Source organism: Anarhichas minor, unplaced genomic scaffold (genome assembly GCF_050575085.1).
Source record: "Anarhichas minor isolate MPS153535 unplaced genomic scaffold, ASM5057508v1 ptg000066l, whole genome shotgun sequence".
Classification (NCBI taxonomy): domain Eukaryota; kingdom Metazoa; phylum Chordata; class Actinopteri; order Perciformes; family Anarhichadidae; genus Anarhichas; species Anarhichas minor.
Genome location: NW_027466512.1, coordinates 257,219 through 278,713, shown reverse-complemented (window position 1 = coordinate 278,713; position 21,495 = coordinate 257,219). Strand labels below are relative to the sequence as shown.

The following is a 21,495-nucleotide window of genomic DNA, read 5'->3' as shown; positions in this document are numbered from 1 at the left end:
GACTAGAGGTTTGAACGCGGGCGCCCGAAGACGCAAGCGCGCCTCGGAGGGTTGGATCCCCCGCTCGGCTATAGACGAGACTTTTTACTAATTTCTTCGTGGAGAAAAAGGTACCGTTGGAAAAGCTGGTGTCGGTGACAACAGACGGGGCTCCCGCGATGACGGGCCGGCATGCAGGCTTCATTGCGCAATGCAAAGGTGACCCAGACGTCGCAAAATGTCTACATTACCACTGGATCATTCACCAGCAGGCGCTATGTGCAAAAGTAACCGGCTTTAATCATGTGATGATACAAAAATATCAGAGATGTGATACCTCTGACTTTCAAATGTTGAAACAGATTAACAGAAATAAAAGTTGCATGTTTAAATATGTATGTGTAGCTATACCATCGTTGTTGTGGAAATCATTATTAATAATTATTGTGAGGAATAATTAACTGACATGTGATCAAACAGTCTCTTCACATATATTATTATTATTAAGGTGATCTGTGCAACTTTGTTATTCAGGAAGTTTGTATCAAATAAGTAGCCCTTCGTACTACTCAGTACCCTTGAAGTAGCTCTCAGTTTAAAAACGGTTGGTGACCCCTGTTCTAGATGGAAAAAAGCGCTTCCGCCTAAAGAAACACATCACAACTTTGAGGAAAGTAAGGAAAAGTAAAAGGGTTCAAACTAAGACAGTTTAACATGATCATGTGTCACACGGGGTTTTCCACTTTCCACTGCTTACTTCTTATCTTGTCTTACCTCCTTCCATCCTCTGACCTTTCTATGCAGAGCTTCAATTTAGGGTCTTTAAACATCAATGGTGGGCGGGACGGGCATAAAAGAGCATTAATACAGGAGGTTGTAAATCAAAAAAGGTTGGACATCCTCTTTTTCATCCTCTTAATCACATTTTTGTAACTGAATCTCACGATTTCTGTTTGATCATTTAATTTGAAAGGATGGATTTCTTGTACAGGTAAACGGTCCCACTGATGTATTGCTCCTCCTTCGGCAGCTCCTTGACTCTCTCAGGGCTCAGATGTGGGTCCTCCATGTATCTGTCGGCCCGTTTGAGTCCTGCTGGATTCCACAGTCCCTCCTCCTTCATCAGCTGCAGCTCTCTCTCCAGATCCTTCTTGTATTCATCTCCTGCTGTTCCTGTGTGGTCGCCTCTCGACATGCAGACAAAACCACCTGCAGAAACACATCACATATTCCATTATAGTGAGTAATATACTAGAGGAGCAGATTATATGAACAAGGATTCTAAATACATAACGACCACATAATGAGGAAGTGTTTTTTGATCAACAAACTCATAAAATGTTAATACTGAATTATTTTAGACTCAAATGAACAGAAAGACACAAGACGACCTCAACGGGACTCAAACAACCACATAGAAATCAAACTACCACAAAGACACAAACTACTACAAAAAGAGTCAAACAACCACAGAGAATCAATTAACGTCTCTGACACAAAACGACCACAAAGAGACACAAAACTACCACAAAGAGACACAAAACTACCACAAAGAGACACAAAACTACCACAAAGAGACACAAAACAACCACAAAGAGACACAAAACTACCACAAAGAGACACAAAACTACCACAAAGAGACATACCAAACCGGAGGTCTGTCTCCTGTGCACGAGGGGTAGGGTCCTCTAACATGTCTCTTTTAGCTGTAGGTTATTAGGAACTACAAAAAGTTGATCTAGTATTTCACATTAGCATATTGATTAAAACAAAATGATATTGTATCATTACATGGTTTGAGTCATTCAGTCATTATATTTAAATGTTCATGTTGTTCCCCTCCTAAGTTAGGATTCCTGACTTGGGAAATCCTGAAGTTAGGACGGTTCTGTAATAGCTTAATTCCTTTCCTAACATCAGATATCATTTTATCCTGAATGCAGTTAGGAAACATGTTTCTGTACGACTAAAATTCTCATATCATCCTAAACTGAGATAAAATAAGATTACAGAATACGGCAGTTTCTGTATAACTTTATATTTTGTCTCATTTTACTTCTTTGAATCTGTGCCCTGTCTATTCCCAGATTCAAAAGTTCCTAAAACCGCCCCTGAAGGATTAGTGGTCTTGGTTTAATATTGGAAAGGTCAACAGTGACTTGAGGAAGGACACAGTTCTGGAAGTGTCTTCAGGTCTTCCTCTTAGACTCCATCCTGCCCCAATAACCTCCAGGTCCTCCTCATCCCCAGTGGACACCACATCCTTGGTCGTTGTTGGTTCAGAGTTCTTAAACCACTAAAAACTAAAAGGTTTTTACTAGAGTATTACTAGAGATGCTCTCATGGCTAATAGATGTGGCTGTTAGTTGGTGACCTGGTTTGGCGGCGTTGCAGAGCTCCCTGACAACACTGACTGGTGCAAAACCAGAATCCAGAGCACCGTTGATGATCACCACATCAAATGCACCTGAAACCAGGAGAAGAACAGGAGCCATGTTCAGTTTCCAGGAAAGACTGAAAATATGATATTTGTGAGGAAAATAAAGACCATTAAGCATCAGATGAACAGGTTCCACCAGATGTTCCGAAGCTCAAGCTGAGCCTCATTCTAACGGCCGAGTTTAGTTTTATCACTAAATTAAAACAGGATCATCTCACACACTAGTCGTTACTTAGAGGTGAGCTGTTAGTAACTCTGCTGCCTTCAAGTGAGGTCGTGTTTACCGAGTTCATGAGCGAGTCGGTGAACTCTTGACGTATTCACAACCTCCTAAGTGAAGACCTTCTGAAAGCTCCAAGTTCCTAAGTTTTGACGTGTTTGCTGACGTTTTGGTGGATGATTAGTTAATAAATGGTAATAATATCAGTCGTATAAAGTTTTACTTTGTAATCTTATAACATGTATGAGGTAAGTGTGTTTTTCCCGGCGGCCTCATCTTTCTCATCTGTAAGTATGCCTTTGTGTTTATGTGTTTACTTACCTGCTAGCTTACTAAAGTGTTAGCCTAGGTGGCTCCTAGACGCTGACGATAACGTTAATCTTGCCGTTACCGAGCAGCGGTGTTCTCTGACCTCTTCAGCATCGAACATATTGTGTGAACGACTTCCTGCGTCGTAACCACGAGCTCACGATTACAGCCACTAACTGTAGCTCAGTGAACCACCTGACAAAGCTAACGTTGACTAGCTAGCTTAGCAGTGAGTGTGTATGTGTGAGTGTCATGTACCAGTCGGTGCAGGCAGTGGCTCTGTTCCCAGTAAGGCCAGTTTGAGCTCCTTATAGAGGCCGGTCTTAGCAGCTTGATCCAGCATGCCTTGACTGCCGTCCACTCCCACAAAGTGCTTGAAGCCCAGTTCAACCATCTGTAAACACAAGAAGAAGAAGACGACCAACATTAACAGTGAAACCTCTAAAGAGTGAGGTTCGGTCTGATCGTCTGTCCATCCAGCACTTTACCAGCTTCGACTGGGACAGGATTTGTCCAGTTGTAGAAGGCACACCTGGTGGATCTGAACTCTACTGAGTGCAACTTTCTAGTTTTCTACTAATTTCCTCCACACTTTCCTGGACAGAACTCTGTAATTTAGTATTCATTGCAGAGGAAATAGAATGTTTAGTTGATGCTACCGTCAAAATAATGTACGTACGTAGATTACATTTCACTAGGAGCAACAGAAATAGACTTTACGTGTAAAATCGAAGTAGATCTGCTCAATCAGACTGATTTTATTGATTTTATGCAGATGACAGTATTGTCTGTATGTGGTTCCTCTCAAACTCAAACTGTAGAATTACAATCTGCCTTTAACGTTCAGGCGTCTCTACAGAACAAAAACGTCCTGTGTGGAGATTGTCCTTGATATTTCATGCTGTTATGTTACCTGAACCTCCTACTTGGTGTTATTTATCAGCGTTGGAATTTCAAAATAAAGTGTGATCAGAATGTGTTCTTCTGTTAACCCTTTTGACTTTAAAGCAACAGGCTCACCAGTTTAGCAATCCATCCAGACCCACAGGCTACGTCCAGAACACGAGCTTCTCCACGACTCCCTGGGAAGTTATCCGACAGGAAGTCTACTGCCAGGTGGGGTGCTCTGTAGCTCATCAGGTTGCAATCCTGTTGAACAAAATGAGAAATGCCAGCTGGTGGTTTATACTTTACAGAAAGTGTAGTGACTTTAACAAATATCCATTTTATATCATAAAGCCACTGGGGGGCGAACGGGAGAACTTGTTCGGACGCGTGTTCCACAAACATTTCACTGTCCAATGCGCTGTCTTTCTTTCGATCCGTTGATCCATTTATTCATATGCATATTGACACCGTAACAGAATACCACAGGTTACTTTACAGGATACTATAAGACCTTGAAACTCCAAGCTGTCATGCTGGCTGACACGACACCTTGACACAGTCAAAAACTGTTAGCTTCCCGTCCACACACACCTGATCCTCATTACCAGGCACTTACACATATACACTTTTAGGTTAATGTGCCACCCACTGTTCAATGTCAGAACTGCATGTGTACCCACCCCGTGTTTCCCTCAAAGACATAAGAAAACAACAAAACCACATTATGGCTCCAACACAAACTAACTAAGTATTTCTACAATGTGGTAGTATTAGTACTGTTACTTTATTGGAAAATGTATATACTTCATCCAACACTGGTTAAAGAGTGGCGAAAAGAGGTAGTGAACAGAGTACCTGAACAGGTAGAGAACAGAGTACCTGAACAGGTAGAGAACAGAGTACCTGAACAGGTAGTGAACAGAGTACCTGAACAGGTAGTAAACAGAGTACCTGAACAGGTAGAATACAGAGTACTTGAACAGGTAGAGTACAGAGGGTTTCCTTGTACTTAAAGTTCCCATCAAACCTAAATTGAGACCGGATTCTTTTAACAAACCTCCTCATAGTTTTCTGCCCAGCTATCGTAGCTTTGAACACAAAGTTTTGGATCAGAACTATTAGAGGACTGAAATGCGGCCCTGGCATCAAATTCAGTTCTGCAGGAGTCGGACATGATGAGGAGGAGATCCTGCAGGAGACAGACCATAGACATGATTATAAGATATGTTATTGTCACATAATGAAACTGTCAGCGCAATCAATATAAAGTCAAAGATACTGTAAGATAAGAGATCAGATAAACCATTAAATAAATACTATAGTAGATAAAATGAGGAATTCGGCTGTTGCAGCGCAAAAAAGACATAAATAAGTCTTTAACTCTTTAACTCACTTTAACTCACTTTAACTCTTTTTAAATCTTTTTAACTCTCTTTAACTCTATTTAACTCTCTTTAACTCTCTTTAACTCACTTTAACTCTCTTTAACTCTATTTAACTCTCTTTAACGCTCGTTATCTCTCTTCAACTCTCTTTAACTCTCTTTAGCTCTCTTTAACTCTATTTAACTCTCTTTAACTCTCTTTAGCTCTCTTTAACTCTCTTTAACTCTCGTTAACTCTCTTTAACTCTCTTTAACACTCTTCAGCTCTCTTTAACTATATTTAACTCTCTTTAACTCTTGTTATCTCTCTTTAACGCTCTTTAACTTACTTTAACTCTATTTAACTCTATTTAACTCTCTTTAACTTACTTTAACTCTATTTAACTCTCTTTAACTCTCTTTAGCTCTCTTTAACTCCCTTTAGCTCTCTTTAACTATATTTAACTCTCTTTAACTCTCTTTAACTCTCGTTATCTCTCTTTAACTCTCTTTAACTCTCTTTAGCTCTCTTTAACTCCCTTTAGCTCTCTTTAACTCCATTTAACTCTCTTTAACTCGATTTAACTCTCTTTAACTTACTTTAACTCTCTTTAACTCTATGTACCTCTCTTTAACTCCCTTTAGCTCTCTTTAACTCTCTTTAGCTCTCTTTAACTCTCTTTAACTCTCGTTATCTCTCGTTATCTCTCTTTAACTCTCTTTAACACTCTTCAGCTCTCTTTAACTCTATTTAACTCTCTTTAACTGTCGTTATCTCTCTTTAACTTACTTTAACTCTATTTAATGCTCTTTAACTCTATTAACTCTCTTTAACTCTATTTAACTCTCTTTAACTTACTTTAACTCTATTTAACTCTCTTTAACTCTCGTTAGCTCCCCTTAACTCTATTTAACCCTCTTTAGCTCTCTTTAACTCTCTTTTAACTCTCTTTAACTCTATTTAACTCTCTTTAGCTCTCTTTAGCTCTCTTCAACTCTCTTTAACTCCATTTAACTCTCTTTAACTCTATTTAACTCTCTTTAACTTACTTTAACTCTAGTTAACTCTCCTTAACTCTATTTAACTCTCTTTAGCTCTCTTTAACTCTCTCTTAACTCTCTTTAACTCTATTTAACTCTCTTTAACTCTCTTTAGCTCTCTTTAGCTCTCTTTAACTCTCTTTAACTCTCGTTATCTCTCTTCAACTCTCTTTAACTCTCTTTAACTCTATTTAACTCTCTTTAACTCTCTTTAACTCTCGTTATCTCTCTTTAACTCTCTTTAACACTCTTCAGCTCTCTTTAACTATATTTAACTCTCTTTAACTCTTGTTATCTCTCTTTAACTCTCTTTAACTAACTTTAACTCTATCTAACTCTCTTTAACTCTATTAACTCTCTTTAACTGTATTTAACTCTCTTTCACTTACTTTAACTCTATTTAACTCTCTTTAACTCTCTTTAGCCCTCTTTAACTCCCTTTAGCTCTCTTTAACTATATTTAACTCTCTTTAACTCTCTTTAACTCTCGTTATCTCTCTTTAACTCTCTTTATCTCTCTTTAACTCTCTTTAACTCTATTTAACTTACTTTAACTTACTTGAACTCTCTTTAACTCTATTTACCTCTCTTTAAATCCCTTTAGCTCTCTTTAACTCTCTTTAGCTCTCTTTAACTCTCGTTATCTCTCGTTATCTCTCTTTAACTCTCTTTAACTGTCGTTATCTCTCTTTAACTTACTTTAACTTTATTTAATGCTCTTTAACTCTATTAACTCTCTTTAACTCTATTTAACTCTCTTTAACTTACTTTAACTCTATTTAACTCTCTTTAACTCTCTTTAGCTCTCCTTAACTCTATTTAACTCTCTTTAGCTCTCTTTAACTCTCTTTTAAATCTCTTTAACTCTCTTTAACTCCCTTTAGCTCTCTTTAACTATATTTAACTCTCTTTAACTCTCTTTAACTCTCGTTACCTCTCTTTATCTCTATTTAACTCTCTTTAACTCTCGTTATCTCTCTTCAACTCTCTTTAACTCTCTTTAGCTCTATTTAACTCTATTTAACTCTCTTTAACTCTCTTTAACTCTCGTTATCTCTCTTTAACTCTCTTTAACACTCTTCAGCTCTCTTTAACTATATTTAACTCTCTTTAACTCTTGTTATCTCTCTTTAACTCTCTTTAACTCTCTTTAACTTACTTTAACTCTATTTAACTCTCTTTAACTCTATTAACTCTCTTTAACTCTATTTAACTCTCTTTAACTTACTTTAACTTTATTTAACTCTCTTTAACTCTCTTTAGCTCTCTTTAACTCCCTTTAGCTCTCTTTAACTATATTTAACTCTCTTTAACTCTCTTTAACTCTCGTTATCTCTCTTTAACTCTCTTTAACTCTCTTTATCTCTCTTTAACTCTCTTTAACTCTATTTAACTTACTTTAACTCTATTTAACTCTCTTTAACTCGATTTAACTCTCTTTAACTCTATTTACCTCTCTTTAACTCCCTTTAGCTCTCTTTAACTCTCTTTAGCTCTCTTTAACTCTCTTTAACTCTCGTTATCTCTCGTTATCTCTCTTTAACTCTCTTTAACTCTCTTTAGCTCTCTTTAACTCTATTTAACTCTCGTTATCTCTCTTTAACTCTCTTTAACACTCTTCAGCTCTCTTTAACTCTCTTTAACTGTCGTTATCTCTCTTTAACTTACTTTAACTCTATTTAATGCTCTTTAACTCTATTAACTCTCTTTAACTCTATTTAACTCTCTTTAACTTACTTTAACTCTATTTAACTCTCTTTAACTCTCTTTAGCTCTCTTTAACTCTCTTTTAACTCTCTTTAACTCTAATTAACTCTCTTTAACTCTCTTTAGCTCTCTTTAACTCCATTTAACTCTCATCATCATCATCATTTCCCTTTATGTCTCTTGGCATGTAGGGCAGCAACAAAAGTCGTCCACTCCTGTCTGTCCTGGGCGAGTCTCTGGATGGTGCCCCATGAGTGGTTTAGGCTCTGCATCTCCTTCTCCACAGTTCTTCTCCATGTGTTGGTCCTCTTTTTCTTTTCCCTTCTGATGTCCAATGTAAGGTTGTTCTTGTAATATCAGCAGGATCTTTTCTCAACACATGTCCTATCCATCTCCATCTTCTTCTCATTAGGATGGTCTCCATGCATTCTTGTTGGCATTTGTCCTAAAGTTCTTTATTTGAAATGGTGTTTGGCCAGAAAATGTGCAGTATTCTCCTTAAACTCTTGGTGTGGAAGGTTGATAGTCTGTTGAGATATTCTTGTGTCATTCTCCAGCATTCAGAACCGTACAATAGGTTTTATATTAATATCATATATTATTATAATAGAACAATAGGGTGGATAAAACACAGCTCTGATACAATTTAAGTTTGGTCTTGATGGTGTCCTGCTGTGACCTCCATGTGTTATTCAGTACTTTGAAAGCGTTCCTTGCCTTATTAAGACGATTCTTGATGTCTTTATCTGTGCCCCCATCGTGTCTGACAGTGCTGCCCAAATATGTGAACTCGTCAGTTTTAGGGAGATCTTCTCCGTTAAGCTGAATTGGTGAGGGATTGGGAATGTTCAGAGTCATCACTTCTGTTTTCTTTTTGCTGATCTTCAGGCCAATCTTCTGCCCAAAATCACTGAGGCGGGATGTTTTCTCCTGCATGTGCCGATGAGTATGTGAAAGAAGAGAGAGATCATCTGCATAGTCGAGATCTTCAAGTTATGAAAATAGTGTCCATCAAATGCCTCTATTTTGGTCTTCAGTTGTTTGTTTCATTACCCAGTCAATAGTAATGTTGAAGAGCAAGGCTGACATCACACATCCTTGTCTCACACCTGTTTTTACTTGGAATTTTTGGAGACTGTTTCCAACCCTGCATGTGAAGTTGGTATAAAAACTTTGGATCACATGAACCATATCTTCAGGGATCCCATAATGCCGCAATATACGCCAAAGGCTTTCACGATGAATGGAGTCAAATGCTTTTTCAAAGTCAACAAAGTTTATATACAGTTCCCTCTGCCACTCTGTGCACTGCTCTATGATGTTATGTGAATATGTGATCGTTGCAACTTCTACCCTTTCTGAAACCTGCCATTTAACTCTATTTAACTTTAAACCTAGATTTAATTCTGTAGCACCAAAACTTTAAACTTCAAGTTAAAATGAAATGCAGGATTAACTTTAAGTGAAGTGACCTAGAAGCGTTCCAGGAGCAGGACTCTACATGCATTTTAATAAGCTGTCTACTTTACTTTTATGAATATGATGAACAACAACAACATGGGAAACAGGTAAAGCACGTTTTATTACATACCGTGTGGTACAAATGAAGCTCTAGCGTGAGTTCAGACAGGAAGACGATACTCTTGCATGTCTAAGCCTGTACTTCCTTCCTCATACATCTGTCAGTCACTCCTCACACGAGCTCACTCATTACTTCCTTGCTGTTATCGTTCGAAGCTTTCAATCATGATATCAGCTGTTTAGATCAGCTGGTCTCTTCTATCCAATAGCACAGGTAGCCTATCATGTAGCTGCTGTCTCTTTTAAATAAGATCTTCTCTCTACCTTCAGTACGTTCATGCTGCTGTTACACGCCCCTCCACCTCCCCATCTACACCCAATCTTCATCAGATTCATCACCTTCATCAACTCATCATTCTATCAGCCTCGTGAAGGTGTGAGAGTCGTCTGCACTCACCTGTGTGTGGATCAGTTCAGGTAGAGGAGCAGGTCTGAGTGTGAGAGCAGTGATGATGATGAGGGTTTATAAGGCAGACGTCTGGGCACGCATGAGCTGCTAAACAAGCCAAACACGGAAACACGACAGAAGCCTGAGGCAGGTTAGGTTTATTCTCACTTTACACCATCAAGACATTTGAGTTGTGTCTTTATGCTACACAAACAAACACAGTTATTATATGACTCTTCTGCATCTCTTTCCAGGTGAACAGGGTGTCTGCTGGGTTTTGTCTCTTAATATCCTTTGAAGTCTCCTCTTCTCACCAATGTGAAGGTAACGTGTTCACCAAGGTTCAGGAGCAGGGCCACGCCTCAACCACTCCTCTGATCACCTGACGGAGTCTACTTTTACCGTCTCCATTCTCATGACCCCGCCCTTTCCCTCCCTCTCATCCATTCCTCCCATAGCAGTTTAAACAGTGTGTCTCATATGTCCAGAGGCCGTTGTGATTATTCGAAGCAGCAAAGTGAAGCGTCACTAAAGAGACAAAGCACAAATCTTTTGAGCAAACGCACCCACTCAATCCACAATAAGGCACGATATGACCTAAGAGCCCAATATGATGAGAATCCTAGCACATGAACTCACTGCCCAACCTTAATGTAAACAGAGAGAATAGAGCTAAACATGTGTTAATAAGCACAGATAAAGTCCCTGCTCACTGATCTATCTTGTTAGAAGATAAGATGTAATGTTACTTTTGATTGACATCCTCCAACTTGAATGAACTGAATTTAAAGCTGCAGGACAAGTCAATTAAATTCATTAATAATTAATTATTAATAATCAATAAGTACTTTATTTAAGATGCAGATTTCTTCAAAGCTTCTCTTATGTAATTGAATCTATAAATGCTTCCCTTACTCTACTTTAAATGAGAAGAACATTTATTAATATCGTATGTATTCTTTATAATTCCTCTCGTTCAATTTGAACGATGAATATTGTTGAGATATTATTCAATCGACTTTCTTTGTTTGATTTGATAATCAGCTGTTGACTACGTACAGACGTTGATACAACTGTTAGGCTATACTTCAATATATACGGGACTCACATCTGATATGAGCAGAAATGACAACTGACAGCAGCAGAGAAGAGAACGTTCTTAAAGTCTGACAGCAACGATGTGATTGGCTTTAAGAAACTGTGCAGAATCTGGTTGGTTGATTGAAAGTGAACGCCCACAATCAGCTGATAGTGTAATGACAGAGAGAGAGAGAGATAGAGAGAGAGAGAGACTATGAATGAAAAAGAGTGTAAAGAGAGTCTTCCTGACTCAACTTCAGCTCTCATGTTTCCTCACCATGTATTTCAGCTCTGACCTTCTTCAGTAAAGCAGTTCAGCTTCTTTAAATCTGATCGTTTCACAGTTCACTTCTTCAGGATTGCATTTGTGCTCAAAGGTTTCTGTATTTTCAGCGTTCTGTGATTCACTGTGTCTGTCAGCATTCACACGCCTTCTCTGCTGGAAGAGCATGGTCTAGTCTTTGTTTGTGACCCGGCTGGTGAAGGTAGAGTCATCTGCAAACTTCACAACAGAGTTCTCTTCCTGTTTGAGGGAGCAGTGTGGGTGTACAGTGTGAAGAGGAGGGGGCTGAGCACACAGCCCTGGGGGGCTCCGGTGTTCAACACTATGGTGGACGAGGGTTGGATGTGCTGGAGAACCTGTTTCTCAGAGCACTTCTTCAGAGTGAGTCATGTAGACTGGACCCTGCAGACTTTAGGTGCAGGAACTATGGCGGCTGTGCTGAAGCAGGACGGAACACTCACATGTTTTTAGTCCACGACCAGCGATGTCATCAGAACCAGCATGTCTTACATATTACACTTAATACCATTTAAACTACAATCTTAATCTGCCGGTTAGATATATTTTAAATATCAAAAAACCCAGTATAAATAAGTATATATGTACACATCTCAATGTTGTATATATATAATTATTTCAATCTCTTATTATTTAGCCCTCAAGCAGGTAACGTTGCAGTTTGAAGGTCTAACATTAATGAGTCCTTATTAGCGCTAGAAGATGCACTTCTGGTATTTGAGACTTGCTTGGTGTCTGCTGGATGTCTGCAGCTGTTTGTAACGCTAATATCAGCCACAGCTACTTTATTAGATGCTGTGTTTTCAGATTCATCTACTGGACAGAAAATCTGAAAACGTAGCTTAAAGTTTACGGAGCCCGACAACAACAATAAAACATTGTGGGTGACTGTGGCTAAGTGGAGAGCAGGGCCATCCTGCAATCAGAGTATCGGCGGTTCGATCCCCGGCTCCGCCTCCACTAGTCACATGTCAATGTGTTCTTGAGACACTTAACCCCAGATTGCTCCCGTAGCTGAGCCTACGGTGTGTAGATAGAATCTGAATTGTAAGTCGCTTTGGATGAAAGAGTCTGCTAAATGACTAATGTAAAAAACATGATACTAAAACCATATTTGTGGTGAAATATCTTTTACTGACATACGTTACATCGGATTGCATTGCATCATGTATAATCACATTTTTGTAACTGAATCTCACGATTTCTGTTTGATCATTTAATTTGAAAGGATGGATTTCTTGTACAGGTAAACGGTCCCACTGATGTATCGCTCCTCCTTCGGCAGCTCCTTGACTCTCTCAGGGCTCAGATGTGGGTCCTCCATGTATCTGTCGGCCCGTTTGAGTCCTGCTGGATTCCACAGTCCCTCCTCCTCCATCAGCTGCAGCTCTCTCTCCAGATCCTTCTTGTATTCATCTCCTGCTGTTCCTGTGTGGTCGCCTCTCGACATGCAGACAAAACCACCTGCAGAAACACATCACATATTCCATTATAGTGAGTAATATACTAGAGGAGCAGATTATATGAACAAGGATTCTAAATACATAACGACCACATAATGAGGAAGTGTTTTTTGATCAACAAACTCATAAAATGTTAATACTGAATTATTTTAGACTCAAATGAACAGAAAGACACAAGACGACCTCAACGGGACTCAAACAACCACATAGAAATCAAACTACCACAAAGACACAAACTACTACAAAAAGAGTCAAACAACCACAGAGAATCAATTAACGTCTCTGACACAAAACGACCACAAAGAGACACAAAACTACCACAAAGAGACACAAAACTACCACAAAGAGACACAAAACTACCACAAAGAGACACAAAACAACCACAAAGAGACACAAAACTACCACAAAGAGACACAAAACTACCACAAAGAGACATACCAAACCGGAGGTCTGTCTCCTGTGCACGAGGGGTAGGGTCCTCTAACATGTCTCTTTTAGCTGTAGGTTATTAGGAACTACAAAAAGTTGATCTAGTATTTCACATTAGCATATTGATTAAAACAAAATGATATTGTATCATTACATGGTTTGAGTCATTCAGTCATTATATTTAAATGTTCATGTTGTTCCCCTCCTAAGTTAGGATTCCTGACTTGGGAAATCCTGAAGTTAGGACGGTTCTGTAATAGCTTAATTCCTTTCCTAACATCAGATATCATTTTATCCTGAATGCAGTTAGGAAACATGTTTCTGTACGACTAAAATTCTCATATCATCCTAAACTGAGATAAAATAAGATTACAGAATACGGCAGTTTCTGTATAACTTTATATTTTGTCTCATTTTACTTCTTTGAATCTGTGCCCTGTCTATTCCCAGATTCAAAAGTTCCTAAAACCGCCCCTGAAGGATTAGTGGTCTTGGTTTAATATTGGAAAGGTCAACAGTGACTTGAGGAAGGACACAGTTCTGGAAGTGTCTTCAGGTCTTCCTCTTAGACTCCATCCTGCCCCAATAACCTCCAGGTCCTCCTCATCCCCAGTGGACACCACATCCTTGGTCGTTGTTGGTTCAGAGTTCTTAAACCACTAAAAACTAAAAGGTTTTTACTAGAGTATTACTAGAGATGCTCTCATGGCTAATAGATGTGGCTGTTAGTTGGTGACCTGGTTTGGCGGCGTTGCAGAGCTCCCTGACAACACTGACTGGTGCAAAACCAGAATCCAGAGCACCGTTGATGATCACCACATCAAATGCACCTGAAACCAGGAGAAGAACAGGAGCCATGTTCAGTTTCCAGGAAAGACTGAAAATATGATATTTGTGAGGAAAATAAAGACCATTAAGCATCAGATGAACAGGTTCCACCAGATGTTCCGAAGCTCAAGCTGAGCCTCATTCTAACGGCCGAGTTTAGTTTTATCACTAAATTAAAACAGGATCATCTCACACACTAGTCGTTACTTAGAGGTGAGCTGTTAGTAACTCTGCTGCCTTCAAGTGAGGTCGTGTTTACCGAGTTCATGAGCGAGTCGGTGAACTCTTGACGTATTCACAACCTCCTAAGTGAAGACCTTCTGAAAGCTCCAAGTTCCTAAGTTTTGACGTGTTTGCTGACGTTTTGGTGGATGATTAGTTAATAAATGGTAATAATATCAGTCGTATAAAGTTTTACTTTGTAATCTTATAACATGTATGAGGTAAGTGTGTTTTTCCCGGCGGCCTCATCTTTCTCATCTGTAAGTATGCCTTTGTGTTTATGTGTTTACTTACCTGCTAGCTTACTAAAGTGTTAGCCTAGGTGGCTCCTAGACGCTGACGATAACGTTAATCTTGCCGTTACCGAGCAGCGGTGTTCTCTGACCTCTTCAGCATCGAACATATTGTGTGAACGACTTCCTGCGTCGTAACCACGAGCTCACGATTACAGCCACTAACTGTAGCTCAGTGAACCACCTGACAAAGCTAACGTTGACTAGCTAGCTTAGCAGTGAGTGTGTATGTGTGAGTGTCATGTACCAGTCGGTGCAGGCAGTGGCTCTGTTCCCAGTAAGGCCAGTTTGAGCTCCTTATAGAGGCCGGTCTTAGCAGCTTGATCCAGCATGCCTTGACTGCCGTCCACTCCCACAAAGTGCTTGAAGCCCAGTTCAACCATCTGTAAACACAAGAAGAAGAAGACGACCAACATTAACAGTGAAACCTCTAAAGAGTGAGGTTCGGTCTGATCGTCTGTCCATCCAGCACTTTACCAGCTTCGACTGGGACAGGATTTGTCCAGTTGTAGAAGGCACACCTGGTGGATCTGAACTCTACTGAGTGCAACTTTCTAGTTTTCTACTAATTTCCTCCACACTTTCCTGGACAGAACTCTGTAATTTAGTATTCATTGCAGAGGAAATAGAATGTTTAGTTGATGCTACCGTCAAAATAATGTACGTACGTAGATTACATTTCACTAGGAGCAACAGAAATAGACTTTACGTGTAAAATCGAAGTAGATCTGCTCAATCAGACTGATTTTATTGATTTTATGCAGATGACAGTATTGTCTGTATGTGGTTCCTCTCAAACTCAAACTGTAGAATTACAATCTGCCTTTAACGTTCAGGCGTCTCTACAGAACAAAAACGTCCTGTGTGGAGATTGTCCTTGATATTTCATGCTGTTATGTTACCTGAACCTCCTACTTGGTGTTATTTATCAGCGTTGGAATTTCAAAATAAAGTGTGATCAGAATGTGTTCTTCTGTTAACCCTTTTGACTTTAAAGCAACAGGCTCACCAGTTTAGCAATCCATCCAGACCCACAGGCTACGTCCAGAACACGAGCTTCTCCACGACTCCCTGGGAAGTTATCCGACAGGAAGTCTACTGCCAGGTGGGGTGCTCTGTAGCTCATCAGGTTGCAATCCTGTTGAACAAAATGAGAAATGCCAGCTGGTGGTTTATACTTTACAGAAAGTGTAGTGACTTTAACAAATATCCATTTTATATCATAAAGCCACTGGGGGGCGAACGGGAGAACTTGTTCGGACGCGTGTTCCACAAACATTTCACTGTCCAATGCGCTGTCTTTCTTTCGATCCGTTGATCCATTTATTCATATGCATATTGACACCGTAACAGAATACCACAGGTTACTTTACAGGATACTATAAGACCTTGAAACTCCAAGCTGTCATGCTGGCTGACACGACACCTTGACACAGTCAAAAACTGTTAGCTTCCCGTCCACACACACCTGATCCTCATTACCAGGCACTTACACATATACACTTTTAGGTTAATGTGCCACCCACTGTTCAATGTCAGAACTGCATGTGTACCCACCCCGTGTTTCCCTCAAAGACATAAGAAAACAACAAAACCACATTATGGCTCCAACACAAACTAACTAAGTATTTCTACAATGTGGTAGTATTAGTACTGTTACTTTATTGGAAAATGTATATACTTCATCCAACACTGGTTAAAGAGTGGCGAAAAGAGGTAGTGAACAGAGTACCTGAACAGGTAGAGAACAGAGTACCTGAACAGGTAGAGAACAGAGTACCTGAACAGGTAGTGAACAGAGTACCTGAACAGGTAGTAAACAGAGTACCTGAACAGGTAGAATACAGAGTACTTGAACAGGTAGAGTACAGAGGGTTTCCTTGTACTTAAAGTTCCCATCAAACCTAAATTGAGACCGGATTCTTTTAACAAACCTCCTCATAGTTTTCTGCCCAGCTATCGTAGCTTTGAACACAAAGTTTTGGATCAGAACTATTAGAGGACTGAAATGCGGCCCTGGCATCAAATTCAGTTCTGCAGGAGTCGGACATGATGAGGAGGAGATCCTGCAGGAGACAGACCATAGACATGATTATAAGATATGTTATTGTCACATAATGAAACTGTCAGCGCAATCAATATAAAGTCAAAGATACTGTAAGATAAGAGATCAGATAAACCATTAAATAAATACTATAGTAGATAAAATGAGGAATTCGGCTGTTGCAGCGCAAAAAAGACATAAATAAGTCTTTAACTCTTTAACTCACTTTAACTCACTTTAACTCTTTTTAACTCTTTTTAACTCTCTTTAACTCTATTTAACTCTCTTTAACTCTCTTTAACTCACTTTAACTCTCTTTAACTCTCTTTAACTCTATTTAACTCTCTTTAACGCTCGTTATCTCTCTTCAACTCTCTTTAACTCTCTTTAGCTCTCTTTAACTCTATTTAACTCTCTTTAACTCTCTTTAGCTCTCTTTAACTCTCTTTAACTCTCGTTAACTCTCTTTAACTCTCTTTAACACTCTTCAGCTCTCTTTAACTATATTTAACTCTCTTTAACTCTTGTTATCTCTCTTTAACGCTCTTTAACTTACTTTAACTCTATTTAACTCTATTTAACTCTCTTTAACTTACTTTAACTCTATTTAACTCTCTTTAACTCTCTTTAGCTCTCTTTAACTCCCTTTAGCTCTCTTTAACTATATTTAACTCTCTTTAACTCTCTTTAACTCTCGTTATCTCTCTTTAACTCTCTTTAACTCTCTTTAGCTCTCTTTAACTCCCTTTAGCTCTCTTTAACTCCATTTAACTCTCTTTAACTCGATTTAACTCTCTTTAACTTACTTTAACTCTCTTTAACTCTATGTACCTCTCTTTAACTCCCTTTAGCTCTCTTTAACTCTCTTTAGCTCTCTTTAACTCTCTTTAACTCTCGTTATCTCTCGTTATCTCTCTTTAACTCTCTTTAACACTCTTCAGCTCTCTTTAACTCTATTTAACTCTCTTTAACTGTCGTTATCTCTCTTTAACTTACTTTAACTCTATTTAATGCTCTTTAACTCTATTAACTCTCTTTAACTCTATTTAACTCTCTTTAACTTACTTTAACTCTATTTAACTCTCTTTAACTCTCGTTAGCTCCCCTTAACTCTATTTAACCCTCTTTAGCTCTCTTTAACTCTCTTTTAACTCTCTTTAACTCTATTTAACTCTCTTTAGCTCTCTTTAGCTCTCTTTAACTCTCTTTAACTCCATTTAACTCTCTTTAACTCTATTTAACTCTCTTTAACTTACTTTAACTCTAGTTAACTCTCCTTAACTCTATTTAACTCTCTTTAGCTCTCTTTAACTCTCTCTTAACTCTCTTTAACTCTATTTAACTCTCTTTAACTCTCTTTAGCTCTCTTTAGCTCTCTTTAACTCTCTTTAACTCTCGTTATCTCTCTTCAACTCTCTTTAACTCTCTTTAACTCTATTTAACTCTCTTTAACTCTCTTTAACTCTCGTTATCTCTCTTTAACTCTCTTTAACACTCTTCAGCTCTCTTTAACTATATTTAACTCTCTTTAACTCTTGTTATCTCTCTTTAACTCTCTTTAACTAACTTTAACTCTATCTAACTCTCTTTAACTCTATTAACTCTCTTTAACTGTATTTAACTCTCTTTCACTTACTTTAACTCTATTTAACTCTCTTTAACTCTCTTTAGCCCTCTTTAACTCCCTTTAGCTCTCTTTAACTATATTTAACTCTCTTTAACTCTCTTTAACTCTCGTTATCTCTCTTTAACTCTCTTTATCTCTCTTTAACTCTCTTTAACTCTATTTAACTTACTTTAACTTACTTGAACTCTCTTTAACTCTATTTACCTCTCTTTAAATCCCTTTAGCTCTCTTTAACTCTCTTTAGCTCTCTTTAACTCTCGTTATCTCTCGTTATCTCTCTTTAACTCTCTTTAACTGTCGTTATCTCTCTTTAACTTACTTTAACTTTATTTAATGCTCTTTAACTCTATTAACTCTCTTTAACTCTATTTAACTCTCTTTAACTTACTTTAACTCTATTTAACTCTCTTTAACTCTCTTTAGCTCTCCTTAACTCTATTTAACTCTCTTTAGCTCTCTTTAACTCTCTTTTAAATCTCTTTAACTCTCTTTAACTCCCTTTAGCTCTCTTTAACTATATTTAACTCTCTTTAACTCTCTTTAACTCTCGTTACCTCTCTTTATCTCTATTTAACTCTCTTTAACTCTCGTTATCTCTCTTCAACTCTCTTTAACTCTCTTTAGCTCTATTTAACTCTATTTAACTCTCTTTAACTCTCTTTAACTCTCGTTATCTCTCTTTAACTCTCTTTAACACTCTTCAGCTCTCTCTAACTATATTTAACTCTCTTTAACTCTTGTTATCTCTCTTTAACTCTCTTTAACTCTCTTTAACTTACTTTAACTCTATTTAACTCTCTTTAACTCTATTAACTCTCTTTAACTCTATTTAACTCTCTTTAACTTACTTTAACTTTATTTAACTCTCTTTAACTCTCTTTAGCTCTCTTTAACTCCCTTTAGCTCTCTTTAACTATATTTAACTCTCTTTAACTCTCTTTAACTCTCGTTATCTCTCTTTAACTCTCTTTAACTCTCTTTATCTCTCTTTAACTCTCTTTAACTCTATTTAACTTACTTTAACTCTATTTAACTCTCTTTAACTCGATTTAACTCTCTTTAACTCTATTTACCTCTCTTTAACTCCCTTTAGCTCTCTTTAACTCTCTTTAGCTCTCTTTAACTCTCTTTAACTCTCGTTATCTCTCGTTATCTCTCTTTAACTCTCTTTAACTCTCTTTAGCTCTCTTTAACTCTATTTAACTCTCGTTATCTCTCTTTAACTCTCTTTAACACTCTTCAGCTCTCTTTAACTCTCTTTAACTGTCGTTATCTCTCTTTAACTTACTTTAACTCTATTTAATGCTCTTTAACTCTATTAACTCTCTTTAACTCTATTTAACTCTCTTTAACTTACTTTAACTCTATTTAACTCTCTTTAACTCTCTTTAGCTCTCTTTAACTCTCTTTTAACTCTCTTTAACTCTAATTAACTCTCTTTAACTCTCTTTAGCTCTCTTTAACTCCATTTAACTCTCATCATCATCATCATTTCCCTTTATGTCTCTTGGCATGTAGGGCAGCAACAAAAGTCGTCCACTCCTGTCTGTCCTGGGCGAGTCTCTGGATGGTGCCCCATGAGTGGTTTAGGCTCTGCATCTCCTTCTCCACAGTTCTTCTCCATGTGTTGGTCCTCTTTTTCTTTTCCCTTCTGATGTCCAATGTAAGGTTGTTCTTGTAATATCAGCAGGATCTTTTCTCAACACATGTCCTATCCATCTCCATCTTCTTCTCATTAGGATGGTCTCCATGCATTCTTGTTGGCATTTGTCCTAAAGTTCTTTATTTGAAATGGTGTTTGGCCAGAAAATGTGCAGTATTCTCCTTAAACTCTTGGTGTGGAAGGTTGATAGTCTGTTGAGATATTCTTGTGTCATTCTCCAGCATTCAGAACCGTACAATAGGTTTTATATTAATATCATATATTATTATAATAGAACAATAGGGTGGATAAAACACAGCTCTGATACAATTTAAGTTTGGTCTTGATGGTGTCCTGCTGTGACCTCCATGTGTTATTCAGTACTTTGAAAGCGTTCCTTGCCTTATTAAGACGATTCTTGATGTCTTTATCTGTGCCCCCATCGTGTCTGACAGTGCTGCCCAAATATGTGAACTCGTCAGTTTTAGGGAGATCTTCTCCGTTAAGCTGAATTGGTGAGGGATTGGGAATGTTCAGAGTCATCACTTCTGTTTTCTTTTTGCTGATCTTCAGGCCAATCTTCTGCCCAAAATCACTGAGGCGGGATGTTTTCTCCTGCATGTGCCGATGAGTATGTGAAAGAAGAGAGAGATCATCTGCATAGTCGAGATCTTCAAGTTATGAAAATAGTGTCCATCAAATGCCTCTATTTTGGTCTTCAGTTGTTTGTTTCATTACCCAGTCAATAGTAATGTTGAAGAGCAAGGCTGACATCACACATCCTTGTCTCACACCTGTTTTTACTTGGAATTTTTGGAGACTGTTTCCAACCCTGCATGTGAAGTTGGTATAAAAACTTTGGATCACATGAACCATATCTTCAGGGATCCCATAATGCCGCAATATACGCCAAAGGCTTTCACGATGAATGGAGTCAAATGCTTTTTCAAAGTCAACAAAGTTTATATACAGTTCCCTCTGCCACTCTGTGCACTGCTCTATGATGTTATGTGAATATGTGATCGTTGCAACTTCTACCCTTTCTGAAACCTGCCATTTAACTCTATTTAACTTTAAACCTAGATTTAATTCTGTAGCACCAAAACTTTAAACTTCAAGTTAAAATGAAATGCAGGATTAACTTTAAGTGAAGTGACCTAGAAGCGTTCCAGGAGCAGGACTCTACATGCATTTTAATAAGCTGTCTACTTTACTTTTATGAATATGATGAACAACAACAACATGGGAAACAGGTAAAGCACGTTTTATTACATACCGTGTGGTACAAATGAAGCTCTAGCGTGAGTTCAGACAGGAAGACGATACTCTTGCATGTCTAAGCCTGTACTTCCTTCCTCATACATCTGTCAGTCACTCCTCACACGAGCTCACTCATTACTTCCTTGCTGTTATCGTTCGAAGCTTTCAATCATGATATCAGCTGTTTAGATCAGCTGGTCTCTTCTATCCAATAGCACAGGTAGCCTATCATGTAGCTGCTGTCTCTTTTAAATAAGATCTTCTCTCTACCTTCAGTACGTTCATGCTGCTGTTACACGCCCCTCCACCTCCCCATCTACACCCAATCTTCATCAGATTCATCACCTTCATCAACTCATCATTCTATCAGCCTCGTGAAGGTGTGAGAGT

General features: G+C 38.3%; 2 protein-coding genes across 5 annotated transcripts; both read right to left on the bottom strand.

The window, feature by feature from the left end:
• Window positions 1-925: 925 nt before the first annotated feature.
• LOC142934066 (methyltransferase-like protein 27) lies at window positions 926-9,671 on the bottom strand. 3 transcript variants are annotated; one of them, XM_076078442.1, is made up of 6 exons: window positions 9,539-9,671; window positions 4,894-5,025; window positions 3,969-4,097; window positions 3,207-3,342; window positions 2,354-2,446; window positions 926-1,188 (listed from the first exon to the last, which is right to left on the bottom strand). In XM_076078442.1, the coding sequence occupies exons 2-6, from the start codon at window positions 5,008-5,010 to the stop codon at window positions 941-943; spliced, it is 723 nt and encodes a 240-aa protein (XP_075934557.1). In that variant the 5' UTR covers window positions 5,011-5,025; window positions 9,539-9,671; the 3' UTR covers window positions 926-940. The 3 variants fall into 3 exon arrangements, with proteins under 3 accessions (XP_075934557.1, XP_075934558.1, XP_075934559.1); XM_076078443.1 differs by lacking the exon at window positions 2,354-2,446; XM_076078444.1 differs by lacking the exon at window positions 4,894-5,025 and having other exon boundaries at window positions 9,539-9,620.
• A 2,739-nt stretch (window positions 9,672-12,410) lies between these two features.
• On the bottom strand, window positions 12,411-21,254 carry LOC142934094 (methyltransferase-like protein 27). Of its 2 annotated transcripts, XM_076078497.1 has the most exons (6): window positions 21,122-21,254; window positions 16,467-16,598; window positions 15,542-15,670; window positions 14,780-14,915; window positions 13,927-14,019; window positions 12,411-12,761 (listed from the first exon to the last, which is right to left on the bottom strand). In XM_076078497.1, exons 2-6 carry the CDS (start codon window positions 16,581-16,583, stop codon window positions 12,514-12,516), a joined length of 723 nt encoding a protein of 240 aa, XP_075934612.1. In that variant the 5' UTR covers window positions 16,584-16,598; window positions 21,122-21,254; the 3' UTR covers window positions 12,411-12,513. The 2 variants fall into 2 exon arrangements, with proteins under 2 accessions (XP_075934612.1, XP_075934613.1); XM_076078498.1 differs by lacking the exon at window positions 13,927-14,019.
• Window positions 21,255-21,495: the final 241 nt, after the last annotated feature.